Here is a 20,549-nt window from a genome sequence, read left to right on the forward strand (position 1 = left end):
ATTCAAAAAATTCAGGAGATAAAATGCAGATTTCAGGAGAGGAAGGGATTGAATTGCAATAACATGAAAATTCAGAGGCCATTAAGCACAATTCAGAAAATTCAGGGACCATTTTCCCGCAAACAGAATCTTTAGGGACTAACTTGCACAATCCAGAAATTTCAGGAACGGAAATGTAGATTGATGAAAATTCTAGTATTGTTCCTCTACTTGGGGACAGGTTTGTTTGGCAGCTAGAAAAGAGTCTTCTTATGTCAACGGTTAAAGTCGGACCAAATTTTTGAAATGCAACTGAGAATCCGGTGACAAGTATTATGTTGAAAATCTAATTAATCATATACAGCGAGAAATAAAATAATTTCAATTTCAATCAAAGATATGCTTTGTATTTAAATGGACACTTTGATAGGAATTATACCTTTTTATAGATTCTATAAATTTCTTTGCTGATTTTGTAACACGAACAATCATGATCTACAATCCACAATTATCCAATTGTTCAGCATCCAATGAAAATTCAAATAAGGAATGAGATTGAGAGAATTAGAATTTTCTTTTCTTGTATTAGCAAGAATATTTATGTTTTCTACACCTTTTTTCAAACCCTAGTAACCTATTAATATAAGTCCAAGTAAATTTGGTCCGTCTCTTAATTTAATTCGTTCCAATATTTAATTAATTCAATTAATTAAATTTGGTCAATGAATTAATTAATTCAATTTGGGCCTATTAACAAGCAACCAAATAAATTAATTGCCAAACACTTGTTAATTAATTGGTGAATTTCATTATTCTAGTTCTCCTTTGTGTGTAATCTATTATGTTTCCGATCAAGATGCCTAACAATATGAATTATTATTTTAACTTAATCAAAATCGAAAAATTAAAATATAATTTTTAATTTATCACCAATTCACATTCATCATCCCAAATTGATATCTAATAATGTGTTAGGGCAATATAATGTCATGTGGTATGACAAAATCAAATTTGTTCGTTTTTCATGAAACCATAATATTTTTGTCAATATGATCCGATCAATTGCACGATATGTATATGTGTTAATATTAATTATTGATCATATCTTTCATTCCACTATTAAATCAATATAAGTCGAAAACTCCTTTTCGACTTATGAATACACATTGGCCAATGATTTTGTTATAAACTTAACTGAATGATTTTCGACTTATGAATACACATTGGCAAAGGATTTTGTTATAAACTTAACTGAATGAAATGTAGATCACAATGTCTTACTATTTAAGAGTGACGAAATCTTTATTAATCATTTACAGCATTCGTGTGATTCTTGACATATCTGAATGATACCAGATTAGCGACCCTTGACAAAGCAACATCCAATATCACTAAAGTGTGACCGTTCTCATTTAAGGCACTACGATAACCTCAAGTCGAAGGACCACTTCAACTATCGACATTAGAGGTTAACCACTGAAACTCAGATAGTTATCCATGTGGAATCTCCCCAATAGGTCTCCAATGTTTTGTTCTATAACAAAACATTCACGTGTTTATCTAATTGTCATCACATTTTACTTCGTGATATCAGTTACTTATTTCACAAGTAAGAAATGCTATACGTGATGGTCTATCCGTAATAACGATATCCATATTACGTTATTACTTACGACCATTAATGATTTAAGATTCAATCATAAGTAATTTGTATCTTACAATCACAACTCTTTGTTATTAACAATTTACTAAAATTTGAATTTACGGACTCTTTTGATCTCGCGAATTGAACCCTCCACGCGGCCAACGGATAGTCACTCCACATAATCCTCCCTGCGCACAACAACACACGATCAATGAGTTTAATGATTGATTTTGGTTAAGGGATTGTTGAGTTCTTGCCTTGGAATAAATGAAAGAAAATGGGCTCCTTCGATCTATGAATATGATTCAGACAAAGACTCTTACGAGTATATCACGAGATGCATGAAATCTCGAACTTAAATGATGTCACACACGATATAGCTTTTACTACATCTTTTTAGCCATATATAATATTATTGCATAATATTTAGTTTCCTTCCATTATATATTTCCTTTTTATTTATTTCTTTCATAATAATAAACCTATGTATTTCATTAAAAACTTAATTTTGGCGCTCAATAGATTATTGGTTTCTCTCTCTCTCTCTCTCTCTCTCTCTCTCTCTCTCTCTCTCTCTTCTATTTTATTTTCCTCTCTTTGAATTGATTCACTATATTGGTTCAAGGTAGTTTATATTGTTAACATGGTATTAGAGCCTATAGTCGAGTGAAACTTCTTATTGTAATACACTAGAAATCCTAACTGAAACTAGGCAAGAAGAAATTGTGTAAAAACTTAGTCGACTACAACTAAAAATCATGATTCCGATTGAACCAGAGATCGGTTGAGAAAACTAAGACCAAATTCTTGTTCAGCAGGTTGAGACGCATCTTCTGGTTAGGTATGTGGCATCGGACAAATGGGCTTAGGACACATATAGTGACGTTTTGATCACATGAGAGCGCGGGAGTGAGATTTTTGAGATGATTCAAAAAGATAGTTTGTTCCTTGGTAAATTTATAATCTTTTGGTGGTATTACTTTGGTTATACATATATGTGCAATATATTTTGATTGTAGTTTCTGGTGATTTCGTTTATTCATAGTTGATTATTTATTGACTTTATAATGTCAATTGAAAAAGATTATTCATTTCAATCCATTAATGTCAAATTAAATTGTAAAAATTACTCGTATTGGAGTATAGTGGTGAGAAATTTTCTAAAGAGAAAAAGATTGTGGGGGTTATGTTAATAGAACTATTGTAAAACCAAAGAACAATGCTTAGAATTATGTGATAAAGTTGGTTAATTGGGAGAAACAATGTGAAAATTCTTACTTGTATTCATATTTCCGTTGAACAATCCATTGGTACATAGCCGGCGAAGTTCAAAACAGCAAAGGAAGTTTGGATCAGTTTTAGAAGTTATACACTTACTCTAACTTTGCAAAGCGACATCAATTGGAGATTGATATACGAGTTTTACAATAGAAAAATATGAGTATTTTTGAGTTTTACACTACCATGAATTCAACTTGGTATGAGTTGGCCATTTCTGAATCAGTAGGACTGAAAGTATTTGAGGAGTATATTATTTTTAGAGAGGAGTAGCGATTAGTTCACTTTTTTATGGCACTTGGCATTGGTGTTAAGGGACTTAGATACTCTATCTTGCATCACACTTTACTTCTCTCAGTTGATTTGGTAGTTAGTGAATTTGTAATTGAGGAAACACGTTTGAAATCGCTTGGAGGAGAAGTATCTCTTTCTCCATTTCGCACCTCAATGTTGATTATTCACTCTCGATTGTCCACACAGAATCAAAACAAAAGTTATATGCAAGTTGCTAGTGACGAGTGTAACTTTTGCAAACAAATGAGACATTGTAAGTCTCAATGTCCTAAATTATTGAAGAACCAACAACTACAACCATAGTTACGATCCTATAGTCACAATGGTAACATGGCTGCCACCATGCCACTCGATGACTCGTTTATACTTGGAGCACCACCTTTCTTCAGTCCCGTGTTGATTGATTTAGCATAGCAGTTTCAGAAGTTCTTAGCTAAACAACTACATGCTCTGTTAGCCTTTACTCATATAAGTTTGTCATACTCAAAGTCCCCTAGGTATTTCTTCTTCATGGATCTTTGACTCAGGTGCTTTCAAACACGTCTTCTAACTTAAATTTCTTTAATGACTTACGTCCTCTCACTCATCGATTTTTGTTATGACTGTTGATGGCACACCATTTCCCTTAGTTGATTTTGTTGACACACATAATTTATTGTTTTCAAACGTCTATTGTATTCTAGCTCTTACTTTGAATCTTATTTTTAGTAGCTAATTGTATGATTCTGCATACTTAATTCAGTTTTTTCTACTGCTTGTCATATGTAGGATTCTCGATCTCAAAAGTTGATTGGGATATGCCGTAGACAATCAGGGTTATATGTTAAACCACCATATGTTGCAGCCTCTGGTATTGACTTGTCATCTTTCCCTTTGAATTCATCATCTTCCAGTATTATTTGTGGCATTCTTGCCTTGGACATATTTCCGTTAGTCGTTTGAAATTTTTATTTAAGGGTCATTTAGGATATTTGCAAACTTATGACATTTCTGATTGTAGTGGTTGCAAATTAATTAATTTTTTTTTGTTTTACATTTTTCTCACTATGTTGTATCATTTTATCTTGTTCACTGTGATTTGTGGGGACCTGCTCGCTATTGCTATAAAATGAGAGTCTAGATATTATGCATCTTTTATTAATGTTGATAGTCGTTATTGTTGGGTTTATCTTATAAAACAACGTTCTAACTTCTTTCTATTTATTGTTCGTTTAGAACACTTATTAAAACGTAACATTTTGTTGTAATTACGTTCTTTAGATATGACTTGGATGGAGAGTATATTTCTTCTGATTTCACTTAATTGCTTGCTCTTGATGGCACAATTCATCAAACCTCATGTACTAATACCTCACAACAAAATAGTATTGCTAAACGAAAACATAGGCACATTGTAAAAATTGCTTGTTCCCTTCACTTATCTGCAAAAGTTCCCAGTGAATTTTGGGGAGAAGCACGAGAAGAAGAAGTTCTTAATGATGTTTTTTTAATTAATAAAAATTCCATCTTCACACACTTCAGGTTTATCACAATTTGAAACATTTTATGGGCATTTTCCATATTACCCCTCATTGAGAGTCTTTAGCTGTACTGCTTTGTTCTTCGTCCTGAAGTTGAACATAATAAATTGATATCTCATTCTTCTATTTGCGTTTTCTTGGTTATGGGCAAGGACAAAAGGGTTATCGTCTTGTTGATTCCACTAATAAAAAATTATATATTTTTTTTAAGCACATTCTATTCTTTTCTATATCTAATAATACTCTTGACGTGACTAAAACTGATCTCATTCGTATTGATCTATTCCCAGATTGACTGTCATTTGATTTGCCATCATCTGCAGATTGTCACCATTTCTCTACCTTTTGTTTCCACATTGTTAAAACTTGCTTACTTTTTCATGAAGTCTCGTCTAGTTCATCATTTTCGCTTTTTACACGACAAATTCTCCCGGCTTCTTGTTGTAGCATAGTGAGTTTGAGGGGGATGTTAGCTCTATATAATATTATTTTATAATATTTAGTTTCCTTCTTTTATAAGTTTCTTTTTTGTTTACTTTTCTTGTAATATATATGTAGTTTATTAGAAACCTAATTTTGGTGGCTCAATAGATTATTGGGTTTTCTCCATTTCTTCTTCTTCTCCACCATTTTTTTCCCTCTCTCTCTCTTTGAATTGATTCACTATATTGGTTCAAGATAGTTCATATTGTTAACACATCTTATTAATATTTTATACACCATACGTTACTGCAGGTAAGTATCACTTTTTGTCATCTTGTATGGAAGTCATGCTTGGTCCCCTTAAAATGAGATAGGTTTTAGAAGGACGATCCTATCTACATGTGTGGTAGGATTGTCTATTCAAATGATGACTCCTCAAATCTTGGGCCACTCAAAATGCAACACATTGGTATCACAAACCCGCTTTGTTTTTCTCTCATCGCAAATGTCGATGTATCGCATTTTGAATGTCTCGAGGTTTGATGTATCATGATTTAAATGAATGATCTTACGACATGTGCATATAATACTGTTCCATTAATTATTGCCCAAAAGCTAGTATTTTTAGAACCAAGATTTTGTATCAAAATCCATGCCCTAAATGGTTTCAAGTGGAAGACTTTCAAACAAAGAAAGAATTTCCGCCTGCCAAAAAACGTATGGTACGATCGCACTATTTGGGCATAACTTGCTCTGCTTCAATTGTTTAGGAGACTACAATTGCAGCCCTTAATGACTTGTGAACGCAAGCCAAGTTTTCTCCTTTCTGCATTTCGGTCCTTGGACTTTTCCTCAACTCGGTTGGAATCATTTTATATGCAATTTTAGTCCTTCATTTTTTAATCTTCACATTTAAGTCTTTACAATCCCAAAATCATTACATTGATCCGGTACAAATTTTACAAAAATTGTAATTTAGCCCTCAAACTTTTCAAACATCGGATATAACTCCCGAAATTTGTGATTCTCCTCCGATTGCACCATTAATACTTCTAATCAATCAATTGCAACCCGATTGATCTTCAAGTACTTTAAATGAACTCTAATTATGTTTCAATTTCACCAATTTCACGCCAATTTTATCCAAGTACATTCAAATTGGATTTTACTTACAATTAACATATTTTACACAAAATTAAGTAGATACTTGCTCATTTTATCATAAATAATTAAGTAAAGAAACAAAAAATAAATGCATAATATGGACTTATCAATACACAGTCAAATCAACAACAAAAGTTAATTGAAATGTTGATTTATTTGTCACGAGGTAAGCCACATAAAGTGACAAGTTAGTGTTGCAAGCTATAAATATACTCTTTCCGACAAGTAGAGGCAGCACTCAAAAGTGGACACTCCCATTATTTTATTTTTAGGCTTTATCTAGTCCAACTAATCTCCTAGATTTGTTCGAGACTTTCTCCCTTATTTGGGGACTGATTTTGCTGTATAATCCCCATGAAGCACTATGTTAAATAACTCTCAGCATCGCAGTAAAAACAAGACATGTAAGTGGATCGACTCATTAAGTACCCATTGAACTTGTCTTACAACTAAATCGATCAACACGTCCCCATTGAAGGCTTGTTAGGTAGTGATTTTAAGAATTGATTTTTTGACCGTAGGAGAGAAAAATAAGTTTTATTTATGAGAGAAGAAGTAAAAAATAACGACTTCAATAGTAAAATAACAATTAAAAAAATTGATTTTTCGGGGATGAAAAATCTACAACAAACATGCACTGAAACAAGATCAACCTCATTCTTGATATCATGTTAACGTGTTATCCTAAGCATCTGGCAAGAACTCGGGGATCTTTTGCCCCTCTTCACAACTCGCTCACACACAATTCCATACAAACATAGGATCTTAAGCTTAAAATTCTACTATTTATGCAACATATATAGATATATATTCAATTTACATGAACCAAAATTTGGACATGGGTCATTTACTTAACTGCTTCTATATTACATGCTAAAATACTACTCTCAAACATACATGTAGCCCATGTGTAAAATTAATGGACTGTTCATGTACTAATGAGATGCTTATGATGGATGCATAGAACAACTATATAAGCACAAAGTGGTTGTCAATCATGATTTGTTCTTGAACTTCCTTTGGGCTTTCAAGTCCACTACAATCACAGAAATATTATCATTGCTCCCTTTTTGAAGAGCGAGTGACGAGAGGTACTCGGCTGCTGCTTGCGCTGCAGGATCGATTCCTTGGCCTCTCTCCACCATTGGATTAGTTCCATTCTTTTTGTGCCAAAACAAAATCCGCTTTCTAGCTGCTTCGCATGCTTCCTCATTCGTCATGACATCCCACAAACCGTCACTTGCCAAAATGAGGCACTCGTCTTCTCGAGCCCGTGGCACAAACATGACTTCTGGTTCTGGTATAATCCATGGCTTCAAGAATCTGTCACCTGAGAGAAAAGGAAGGACCAAGGAGAGCTTAAAATGTCAAACAACATTTCCTCCTCCAATCGTCATATGTCCACAATAATGCAAATAAAAGTTAAAACAGGAAATGAAGAAACAATTGAAGCTAAGATTGGATGAATCTTTTCAACTTCTTCTCAATATAGATGATTTTTTCTTCCCATGTAGTTGATCGGTTAATGTATAAAAATGTGCCAATACTCCCCAGAAACAAAAATGTTAAACAGAATAGTATAACCATGAGCACGGTGACTTAGAACCAAAAGGAACTTACACGTGCTCGTGAGTGAAAAAAAGTGAAAAATGAAGAGGAGATACAAAATGAGCAATAAGCAACTTGACTTGGAATAAATAAAGTTAACCAGTAAAAGAATGATGCTAATAATAATATTATGGAGTTGCACCGCAGTCTACCAGGTCGTCAACAACAACAACAAGAGCGTAAATAGATATTCTCCAGCCAAATAAAAAAATCCTATGACAAATGCTTTATCATTTTGGTATCAACTAATGACAGCAAAAGAATAATAGAAAAAACTTCGTACACATCAATTTCAGTTTCAAAAGAGCACGAATTTTGATAAATATGTTTAAAATAAACACATCCATTGATATGCACGTGTAACGCAAGAATTGGACAAAATATTTTGCCGCAAACATTAATTGACTTACCAACGGACCTCGACATTGCAAGAACGCCAAAAACACGGTGTCCATTCCACTGTATGACTTTACCTCCAGAAGCTTCAATTCTAGCATATTCGTCTTCTCGATTTGGCTGGCAAGTTAATCAAAAGGAAAAGAATGAATTCATTTACAAGGATGGGCGCTGATAGCAATCGAAAATAAACACAAGCTTACTTTATGATCAATTGATAATGCAATTGCTTCTTTACCACGGTAAAGAACTGCTCTCGAATCCCCGCAGTTGGCAACCACGATATGAGATGAACAAACCACTGCAACTACAGCAGTTGACCCAACAGTTTCAGGGGCAACAGCTTCAAAGGTTGTAATACGCTCATCCACACTTTCATTAGGGATGTTTCGGCTTGCTTTTCCCCCAACTTCATCATCAACCTTGCAAAAGCAATTGGTAAAGACCTTTTCCCAGTGCACCTGTCGTGAGTCTATAGTACTTCCATTCATCAAATCATCCTTGTAATTTTTTAGCTCATCTACTAAAGCTAAATGGATACGGTCACGACAATAATTTGCAACCTACACAATGAAGTTCCACTCAGTTAGAAATTGATTCAAAGATGAATATAAGTTGTGATATTGAAAGTAGAGAATTTATAGAGTTAACTGAATAATGTCAAGGAAGTTGCATCAAAAGGAGGAGGGTTAAAACCTTTGGAAAGTCCAACCAAAGATTTTTCAATCAGACAAACTATCTCAAAAAATTGAAAACGGGTGAAAAACTGAACGAGTTCAAGGAAAACAAAGTTCATACAGAAAAAGGAAGTTGTGCCTTAAGTTGTCTCATGAGATGGAGGGTTTCAATCGGAAAAACTATCTCCAAAAGGTGAAAATTGGTGAAGAAACGAATTTCAAGGGAAATAAATTCATACAGAAACTATTTTATGGAAAACTTCCTATCTTCTCTCTAAACGTCGGAATATATTGGTCAAAAGAAGGGTATTATTATAGTGGAGATTTGAGTTTATCCTCCAGCATAAAAAGGATCGAACTACACAACATTCAGTTAAATTGTTGCATTCTAGAGGGGACAAGTAAATATAATTTCTACCGCACCGGTGATTGAGGATTTCCAACGCTGAAAATGGGTTAAATCTTGTTAAAGAAAGGAAGAAAGTTGTGCCTCAACCTAATTGATTACAACGTCACTTCTTAAATTAACTATAAATTTTTATTTATAATTGTAATTTTACTAACACCTATAACCATACGCAGACCAATGTTTTCAATTCAAAAAATTCAGGAGATAAAATGCAGATTTCAGGAGAGGAAGGGATTGAATTGCAATAACATGAAAATTCAGAGGCCATTGAGCACAATTCAGAAAATTCAGGGACCATTTTCCCGCAAACAGAATCTTTAGGGACTAACTTGCACAATCCAGAAATTTCAGGAACGGATATGTAGATTGATGAAAATTCTAGTATTGTTCCTCTACTTGGGGACAGGTTTGTTTGGCAGCTAGAAAAGAGTCTTCTTATGTCAACGGTTAAAGTCGGACCAAATTTTTGAAATGCAACTGAGAATCCGGTGACAAGTATTATGTTGGAAATCTAATTAATCATATACAGCGAGAAATAAAATAATTTCAATTTCAATCGAAGATATGCTTTGTATTTAAATAGACAATGTGATAGAAATTATACATTTTTATAGTTTCTGTAAATTTCTTTGCTGATCTTGTAAAACGAACAATCATGATCTACAATCCACAATTATCCAATTGTCCAGCATCCAATGAAAATTCAAAGAAGGAATGAGATTGAGAGAACTAGAGTTTTCTTTTCTTGTATTAGCAAGAATAATTATGTTTTCAACACCTTTTTTCAAACCCTAGTAACTTATGAATATAAGTCCAAGTAAATTTGGTCCATCTCTTAACTTAATTCGGTCCAATCTTTAATTAATTCAATTAATTAAATTTGGTCAATGAATTAATTAACTCAATTCGGGCTTATTAACAAGCAACCCAATTAATTAATTGCCAAACACTTGTCAATTAATTGATGAATTTCATTCTTCTAGTTCTCCTTTTTGTGTGATCTATTATGTTTCTGATCAAGATGCCTAATAATATGAATTATTATTTTAATCTAATCAAAATTGATAAATTAAAATACTATTTTTAATTTATCACAAATTCTCATTCATCGTCTCAAATTGATATCTAGTAATGTGTTAGGGCAATATATGTGATGGAAATATAATGTGGTATGACAAAATCAAACTTTTTCATTTTTCATGAAACTATAATATTTTTATCAATATGTTCTGATCAATTGCAAGATAAGTATATGTGTTAATATCAATTATCAATTATATCTTTCATTCTACTACTAAGTTAATAGAAGTCGAAAACTCTTTTTCGACTTATGAATACACATTTGCCAAGAATTTTGTTATAAACTTAACTGAATGAAATGTAGAACACAATGTCTTATTATCTAAGAGTGACAGATTCTTTATTAATCATTTACAGTATTCGTATGATTTTTGACTTATCTGAGTGATGTCGTATTAGCGATTCTTGGTAGAGCGACATCTAATATCACTAAAGTGTGACCGTTCTCATATAAGGCACTACGGTAACCTCAAGTCGAAGGACCAATTCAACTACCGAGTTAGAGTTTAACCATTGAAATTCAGATAGTTATCCATGTGGAATCTCTCCAACGGGTCTCCAATGTTTTGTTCTAAAACAAAACATTCACGTATTCATCCACTTTAGCTCGTGATATCAGTTACTTACTTCAAGTAAGAAATGTCATATGTGATGATCTATCCGTAATAACGATATTCATATTACGTTATTACTTACGACCATTAATGATTTAAGATTTAATCATAAGTAATTTGTATTTTACAATCACAACTCTTTGTTATTAACAATTTACTAAGATTTGAATTTACGGACTCTGTTGACTTTGCGAGTTGGACCCTTTATGTGGCCAATGGATAGCCACTCCACGTAATCCTCCATGCGCACAACAATGCATGGTCAAAAGCACATGGTCGGAACCAGCGAGGACGGCGACGGCTGCATACGCTCCGACGGTCAAGTCAGTGTTGGATGATCGGAACATTGCTCAAGTTATGCAAGAGAGTGGGGAGGAGAGTGTATATTTTTTAGCATGGAGAGCTAAGTTGAGAGTTTCATTACCTTTCCCCCTTGCCAAACCTTAGGTATTTATAGACATGGAGCACTACTGGATGTGGAACACGTGTATGCATCTGACGGTGTGAGGCATCCGCTCATAAGCGTCAATCAGCCGCGTCTAGAGTGGGCGGACAATTAATTCTTTTGAGTCGAGTTGACATAAAGTTGATACGTCACATCAACTAAACCTATGGAGACGTCACATTAATTAATCATTGGAGGCAGAGAGGATCTTGACACAGATATCTTTTTGAAAATGGCGACGGAGAGATTTGTTAAAGGATCACCTCGGAGCGCCTAACGCTTCGGCGTCAGGGGATACTTTGGCTGATTCAGTGGATCTACCCTACACCTCGCAGCGCGTCAAGTTGGGGGTCGTTGGATCACTTCAGAACCACTTCGGATGGAGACGTGGCACTTTAGGGAGTAGTGTGCCTGATGTTTCGAAGTGGTTCAGTTAGGGGGTGTAACGGTAGTCTCCCAAGTTCAGGCTTGAATATTCATTCATGAATGGACTTGTATTCTTGATTGTGTATGCCAAGCTTAGGTAAGGACTGTGGATTCTGATGAAGTCTTGATGTGAAAGGCCACATCTAGCAGATGTTCCGAACACTTGCTGGCATAGGTTTAGTGATAACCGAGGCGTTGTGAGTTGTGATTCTATTGGGGAGGAGTTGATCTGCTTCTGGGGTGCTGACCCATAGGAGAACGACACATTGGGAGATGGCTAAAGATTTGAAAAGCTGAGAAGGGAACACAGCGACCGAGGTGATGATCCACAGAGGACTCCGCGTCAGGTACATCAAAGCTTTGTAAAGCTAGGTGAAGAGCTCATCTACCATCGGTGCGCTAACCCACAGTTTAGGAGGGAACGTAGCGATCGAGGTGATGACCCACAAGGGACTCCACGTCAGGTGCATCGAAGCTTTGTAAAGCTGGGTGAAGAGCTCATTTGCCACCGGTGCGCTGACCCACAGGGGACGACGGATTGGGAGATGGTTAAAGCTTTGAAAAGTTCCGAAGGGAATGCAGAGATTGAGGCGATGACCCATAGAGGACTCCGCATCAGGTGAGTTGAAGATTTGTAAAGTTGTGTGAAGAGCTCATCTGCCACCGGTGCGCTGACCCACAGGGGACGACGCTTTTGAAAATGGCTAAAACTTTGAATAACTACTTATATTCAGTTCAGAGCATCACTTCTGCTACTACATCCAGAGCATCGCCTCTGCTACTACAATCAGAGCATTGCCTCTGCATCCAACGCACCGCCCCTGTCGCCTATGCTACTTACATTCAGAGCATCGTCTCTATATCAACTTTATTATAGTAGCTTACATTTCAAGTCCGACCCGCATATAAATAATATGACTCGGACTTGGGGGGCTGCATATTACTGCTAGCATACGCATCACATTAATGCTTCCAAGTATGAATGCCATATCACTGCTAGCATGTCATACATTATTTTCATCACAGCCAGTACGTATATCGTGTTATCATCATTTTCATTTTATTGTCAACATCATGTTACTTATTTCACTATAGCACTATTGATACACTGAGCTGTGTGAGCACATGATTTACTATACCCTTTGCACATATCTTGGAGAAATGTGATATGTCACACCTTATAGTTATGAGCATTTGAAAGGGCAAATGGACCCCAAATTTATTTGGTATATGTACTGTGGATATATTGTATTGTATTACAGGATTGATTTAGTCCATATTACAGAGGAGATGCTGCTGAAATTTCGAAAAAATACATACAGTATATCTTTCGAGGCAATTCGTGAGTCCTCACTTATTCTGACTCGCACACATTTTCTGAGGTAGTTCATAGGTCCTCACTTATTGGAGCGACTCATATTTCTCGAGGCAATTCGTAAGTCCTCGCCTATTCCAAATTGATGCATATTTTCGAGGCAGTTCATAAGTCCTCGCTTATTGGAGCTACCCATCTTTCTGAGGCAATCTGTAAGACCTCGCCTACTTGACAGTTTATATTTCAAGTCCAACCTGCATATAAATAATACGACTCGGACTTGGGGGACTACTGTTACGCCTATAAATTACCATTTCATATTGGGCCATCTTATTGGACTCCAACGAGGCCCATCAGCTTGTTTGGCCCATTTCACTTCCATTTCTCTATATATATGGATTTACCCATCTCCATACTATTGCACTCTATATATCTATCTCCGTCCAGCTGTTGACTTCACTGTCGAAGTGCAAACGGTCGTCGGATATTTTTCTCGTTCGGCTGCCTTTGCCTCTTGACGGGGTGCTACTTGCGCAGGTTTCAAGGGGACGAGACTAGGAAACCTGTTTGAGCCATTTTTGGAGGTCAACAGACTCTATTATTTAATTTAATTGAATATTAATTAAATAATAGATCCTACCATAAAATTGTATCAATTATATATTCTTAGGCACTGTGATAAGCGTGTCTTTGAGTTTTTCAAGCACAAAGGCAGCACAAACACAATTAGCTGCCTATGAGTTCAACCTCACTGCATAACCTTTCTATCTTCGAGCCAGTGATTATGAAGGTGAGGCATTTGGGTATGTTAATGGGAAGATCGATGAGTTTGGAGATTGATTTTGGTTAAGGGATTATTGAATTCTTACCTTGGAATAAATGGAAGAAAATGGGCTTCTTCGATCTATGAATATGATTCAGACAAAGTCTCTTACAAGTATATCACGAGATGCATGAAATCTCGAACTTAAATGAAGTCACAAACGATATAGCTTTTACTTCATCTTGTTAGCCATATATAATATTATTGCATAATATTTAGTTTCTTTCTATTGTATTTTTCCTTTTTATTTACTTCTCTCATGATAATAAACTTATGTGTTTCATTAAAAACTTAATTTTGGCAGCTCAATAGATTATTAGTTTCTTTCTTCTTCTCTTTTATTTTCTTTCCTTTGAATTGATTCACTATATTGGTTCAAGGTAGTTTATATTGTTAACATGGTATTAGAGTCTATAGTTGAGTGAAACTTGTGAAACTTCTGATTACAATACATTGGAAATCCTAACAGAAACTAGGCAAGAAAAAACTGTGTAAAAACCTAATCGATTGCAACTAGAAATCATGATTCCGATCGAACCAGAGATCGGTTGAGAAAACTAAGACCAAATTTTTGTTCAGCAGGTTGAGACGCATCTTCTTGTTAGGTGCGTGGCATCGGACAACTGTGCTTGAGACACACGTAGTAATGTTTTGATCGCTCGAGAGCGAGATTTTTGAGGTAATTCTTAAAGGTAGTTTGTTCCTTGGTAAAATTTATAATCTTTTGGTGGTATTACTTTGGTTATACGTATATTGCAGTATATTCCAATTGTAGTTTCTAGTGATTTCATTGATTCATAGTTGATTATTTGTTGACTTTATGATGGTAATTGAAAGAGATAATTCACTTCAATCCATTAGTATCAGATTCAATGGCAAAAATTACTCATATTGGAGTACAATGGTGAGAAATTTTCTAAAGGAAAAAAGATTGTGGGACTATGTTAGTAGAACTATTGTGAAATCTAAGAATAGTGCTTAGAATTATGTGACAGAATTGGATAATTGGGAGAAATAATGCGAAAATTCTTACTTGTATTCATATTTCTGTTGAACAATCCATTGATACAATATCGGCGAAGTTCGAAACAGCATAGGAAGCCTGTATCGGTTTTGGAAGTTACACACTTAGGGTCTGTTTGAGCCTCATTAATCCAAAAAAAATACATTCTTAAACAGTGATTTGATATCATTTCAACCACATATTTTTCAATAAAATAATATTACACGCAGATCAAAAACTTTTTCTTATTTTTTAACCACACATTTTCCATCAATACATTATTCAAGAATGCACTATTATCAAAATAATGTGGCTCAAACACCCCCTTAGTCTAACTTTGCAAAGCAACATCAGTTGGAGATTCATATACGAGCTTTAGAACAGAAAAATATGAGTATTCTCGAGTTTTACACTACTATGAATTCAATTTGGGATGAGTTGATCATTTCCGAATCATAGGACTGAAAGTATTTGAGGAGTATATTATTTTTAGAGAGGAGCAACAATTAGTTCAGTTTTTTATGGCACTTCGCAGTGATGTTAAGGGACTTAGATACTCTATCTTGCATCGCACTTCACTTCTCTCAATTGATTTGGTAGTTAGTGAATTTGTAGTAGAGGAAACACATTTGAAATCTCTTGGAGGAGAAGTATCCTTTCCTCTATCTCGCACCTCAATGTTGATTATTATACCTCGATCATCCACACAAAATAAAAACAAAAGTTATATGCAAGTTGCTAGTGATGAGTGTAACTTTTACAAACAAAAGGGACATTGAAAGTCTCAATGTCCTAAATTATTGAAAAAGCAACAGCTACAACCACAGTTACGATCATATAGTCCCAATGGTAACATGGCTGCCACCATGCCACCCGATGACTCGTCTATACTTGGAGCACCACCTTTCTCCAGTCCTGTGTTGACTGATTTAGTAGAGCAGTTTCAGAAGTTCTTGGCTCCACAACTACATGCTATGTTAGCCTTTACTCATATAAGTTTGTCATACTCAAAGACCCCCAGGTATTTCTTTTTCGTAAATCTTTGACTCCGGTGCTTTCAAACACGTCTTTGAACTCAAAATTCCTTAATGACTTACATCATCTCATTTATCTATGTCTGTTATGACTGCTGATGACACACATTGCCTTTAGCAAGTGTTGGTTTTCAAACGTCAATTATCTTATAGCTCTTACTTTGAATCTAGTTTTTTGTGGCCAATTGTGTGATTCTACATACTTCATTTAGTTTTTTTCTACTGCTTGTCATGTGCAGGATTCTCGATTTCAAAAGTTGATTGGGATAGGCCTTAGACAGTGAGGGTTATATGTTCTAGGCAATTTGAGACCACCATATGTTGCAGCCTCTGGTGTTGACTTGTCATCTTTCTCTTTGAATTCATCGTCTTCCAATATTTATTTATGGCATTCTTGCCTTGGACATGTTTCCGCTAGTCGTTTGAAATTTTTATTTCTAAGTGTCATTTGGAAGATTTACAAACTCATGACATCTCTAATTGTAGTGGTTTCAAATTAGCTAAAATTTTTTGCTTTACGTTTTATCTTGAAGTTTTTCTTGCTTTGCTGTATCATTTTATCTTGTTCATTGTAATTTGTGGAGACTTATTTCTAGTGCTATAAAAGGAGTGTCTAGATATTGTTTTTTATTGATGATTATAGTCGTTATTGTTGGGTTTATTTTATGAAACAACGTTCTAACTTCTTTCTATTTATCGTTATTTTAGAGCACTTATTACAACGTAACATTTTGCTATAGTTACGTGCTTTAGATATGACTTGGGTGGAGAGTATATTTCTTCTGATTTTACTTAATTGCATGCTTTTGATGGCACAATTTATCAAACTTCATGTACTAATACCCTACAACAAAATAGTATTGATGAACGAAAACATAGGCACATTCTAAAAATTGCTTGTTCCCTTCACTTATTTGCCAAAGTTCCGAGTGAATTTTGGGGAGAAGCATGAGGAGAAGCAGTTCTTACTGATGTTTCTTTAATTAATAAGATTTCATCTTCCCACACTTCAAGTTTATCACCATTTGAAACATTGTATGTGCATCTTCCTAATTATTCCTCATTGAGAGTCTTTAGCTGTATTGCTTTCTTTCTCGTCCTAAAGTCAAACGTGGTGAGATGATATCTCACTCTTCTATTTGTGTTTTCTTGGTTATGAACAGGGACAAAAGGGTCATTACTGTGTTGATCCCACTAATAAAAAATTATATGTTTCTCGTCAGGTCGTAATTCTTGAGCACATTTTATTCTTTTATATCTCTGATAATACTCTTGACGTGACTAAAACTGATCTAATTCGTATTGATCTATTCTCAGATGATATTGACAGACCACCTTCCCATATCCTATGTACTGTTGATTCTTCATGTACTATAAGTGCACGTGCCGGCTCATGATACCCCTCCTCCTTTATTGGCCTCCTAAACGTTGTCTGAGATCGTTGATCCAGCTCCTGCTCTCTTCTTTCCTTAATGTTTTCAACATATTCATAAGTCCACTCAGTTATTTGATTTTGTTTATTCTTGTTATTCTGAGTCATTTTGTTGTTTTTAACTTCCATTAATAAGCTATATGAACCTTCTTCCTAGAAAGAAATTATTTTGGATCCTCTTTGGCAACGGACTATAGCTGATGATCTCTATGCTCTACATAAAATAGACACATAGGACTTGTTTGCATTACCTTTAGGTAAACAAACTATTGTTTCTTGTCGGGTTTATAAAATTATAACTAAATCTGAAGGTTCAGTTGAGTGTTACAAGGCTAGATTGGTTGCTAACAATTTTAATCAACAGTATGGTTTGGATTATGAGGAAATTTTTTCTCCTATTGCCAAGATGATTATTATTCATACACTTATTGCAGTTGCATTTGTTCATAAGTGGAGTCCCTTTTAGTTGGATGTCAAAAATAACTTTTTGAATAGAAATCTTCAAGAAGAGGTTTATATGGTTCATTCTCTCGATCTTTCTCACACTCCTAGATACGTTTGCAAGCTCAAGAATGCACTTTATAACCTCGAACAAGCACTTCATGCCTGGTTTGAGAAATTTTTCACCATTGTTGCCTCTTTTGATTTTACATCTAGTCATCATGACTCTGCACTACTCTTTAGATGTACTTTAATAGGTCGCACTCTACGTTTACTATATGTTGACGATATGATTATTATTGATGATGATGTTGATGAGATTGTGTATTTGAAAGCAGAATTGGCTCATTGTTTAGAAATGAAGGACTTAGGTATATTAATCGAAGTTGCTTCTTATCCTAGATGTTATCTTCTCTCTCAGTCCAAGTATACTATGGATTTTATTTACTCCTTTTGAGTCTAACACTCTGATGGTGTTCCTTTGATTGATCCCACTTTATATCGCATCATTGTTAGCTGTATAGTTTATTCCATCATCTGCAGATTGACATTATTTCTCTACCTTTCGTTTCTACATTGTTAAAACTTGCTGACTTTTTCATGAAGTCTCGTCTAGTTCATCGTTTTTGCTTTTTACACGACAAATTCTCCCTGCTTCTTGTTGTAGCATAGTGAGTTTGAGGGGGATGTTAGCTATATATAATATTATTTCATAATATTTAGTTTCCTTCTTTTATAGGTTTCTTTTTTGTTTACTTTTCTTGTAACATATATGTAGTTTATTAGAAACCTAATTTTGGTGGCTCAATAGATTATTGGGGTTTCTCCATTTCCTTTTTTTTTTTCCTCTCTCATTGAATTGATTCACTATATTGGTTCAAGGTAGTTCATATTGTTAGCACATCTTATTAACATTTTATACTCCATACCTTACTGTCTTTGAGCAGGTAACTATTACTTTTTGTCATCTTATTTGGAAGTCATGCTTGGTCCCCTTAAAATGAAATAGGTTTTACAAGGAAGATCCTATCTACATGTGTGGTAGGATTGTCTAATCAAATGATGACTCCTCAAATTTTGGGCCACTCAAAATGCAACACATTGGCATCACACACCCACTTTGTTTCTCTCTCATTACAAATGTCGAGGTATCGCATTTTGAATGTCTCGAGGTTTGATGTATCATAATTTAAATAAATGATCTTACGACATGTGCAAATAATACTGTTCCATTAATTATTGCACAAAGCTAGTATTTTTAGAACCAAGATTTTGTATCAAAATCCATGCCCTAAATGGTTTCCAAGTGGAAGACTAATCGAACAAAGAAAGAATTTCCGCCTGCCAAAAAATGTATCGTATGGTACGATCGCACTATTTGGGCATAACTTGCTCTGCTTCAATTGTTTAGGAGACTACAATTGCAGCCCTTAATGACTTGTGAACGCAAGCCAAGTTTTCTCCTTTCCGCATTTCGGTCCTTGGACTTTTCCTCGACTCGGCTGGCATCATTTTATATGCAATTTTAGTCCTTCATTTTTTAATCTTCACATTTAAGTCTTTACAATCCCAAAATCATTACATTGATCCGGTACAAATTTTACAAAAATTGTAATTTAGCCCTCAAACTTTTCAAACATCGGATATAACTCCTGAAATTTGTGATTCTCCTCCGATCGCACCATTAATACTTCTAATCAATCAATTGCAACCCGATTGATCTTCAAGTACTTTAAATAAACTCTAATTATGTTTCAATTTCACCAATTTCACGCCAATTTTATCCAAGTACATTCAAATTGAATTTTACTTACAATGAACATATTTTACACAAAGTTAAGTAGATACTTGCTCATTTTATCATAAATAATTAAGTAAAGAAACCAAAAGTAAATGCATAATATGGACTTATCAATACACAGTCAAATCAACAACAAAAGTTAATTGAAATGTTGATTTATTTGTCACGAGGTAAGCCACATAAAGTGACAAGTTAGTGTTGCGAGCTATAAATATACTCTTTCCGACAAGTAGAGGCAGCACTCAAAAGTGGACACTCCCATTATTTGATTTTTAGGCTTTATCTAGTCCAACTAATCTCCTAGATTTGTTCGAGACTCTCTCCCTTATTTGGGGACTGATTTTGCTGTATAATCCCCATGAAGCACCATGTTAAATAACTCTCAGCATCGCAGTAAAGACAAGACATGTAAGTGGATCGACTCATTAAGTACCCATTGAACTTGTCTTACAACTAAATCGATCAACACGTCCCCATTGAAGGCTTGTTCGGTAGTGATTTTAAGAATTGATTTTTTGATCGTAGGAGAGAAAAATAAGTCTTACTAATAAGAGAAGAAGTAAAAAATAATGACTTCAATAGTAAAATAACGATTAAAAAAATTGATTTTTCGGGGATGAAAAATCTGCACTGAAACAAGATCAACCTCATTCTTGATTTCATGTTAACGTGTTATCCTAAGCATCTGGCAAGAACTCGGGGATCTTTTGCCCCTCTTCACAACTCGCTCACACACAATTCC

General features: G+C 34.8%; 1 protein-coding gene across 7 annotated transcripts in view; it reads right to left on the reverse strand.

Annotated features, from left to right (window-relative positions):
* Positions 1-7,053: 7,053 nt before the first annotated feature.
* The window catches only part of LOC111374716 (protein phosphatase 2C 7-like), a 20,348-nt gene continuing 6,852 nt past the window's right edge, over positions 7,054-20,549 (reverse strand). For all 7 annotated transcript variants that reach the window (XM_022997443.1, XM_022997440.1, XM_022997442.1 and 4 more), the window contains 3 exons: positions 8,511-8,872; positions 8,322-8,427; positions 7,054-7,633 (listed from right to left, as the gene is read on the reverse strand). In XM_022997443.1, coding sequence (XP_022853211.1) covers positions 7,299-7,633; positions 8,322-8,427; positions 8,511-8,872 — 803 coding nt within the window. In that variant the 3' untranslated portion in view covers positions 7,054-7,298. The remainder of the gene's footprint in view (positions 7,634-8,321; positions 8,428-8,510; positions 8,873-20,549) is intronic.

The sequence above is a fragment of the Olea europaea genome, unplaced genomic scaffold (genome assembly GCF_002742605.1).
Source record: "Olea europaea var. sylvestris unplaced genomic scaffold, O_europaea_v1 scaffold1279, whole genome shotgun sequence".
In the NCBI taxonomy this organism is placed as follows: Eukaryota; Viridiplantae; Streptophyta; class Magnoliopsida; order Lamiales; family Oleaceae; genus Olea; species Olea europaea.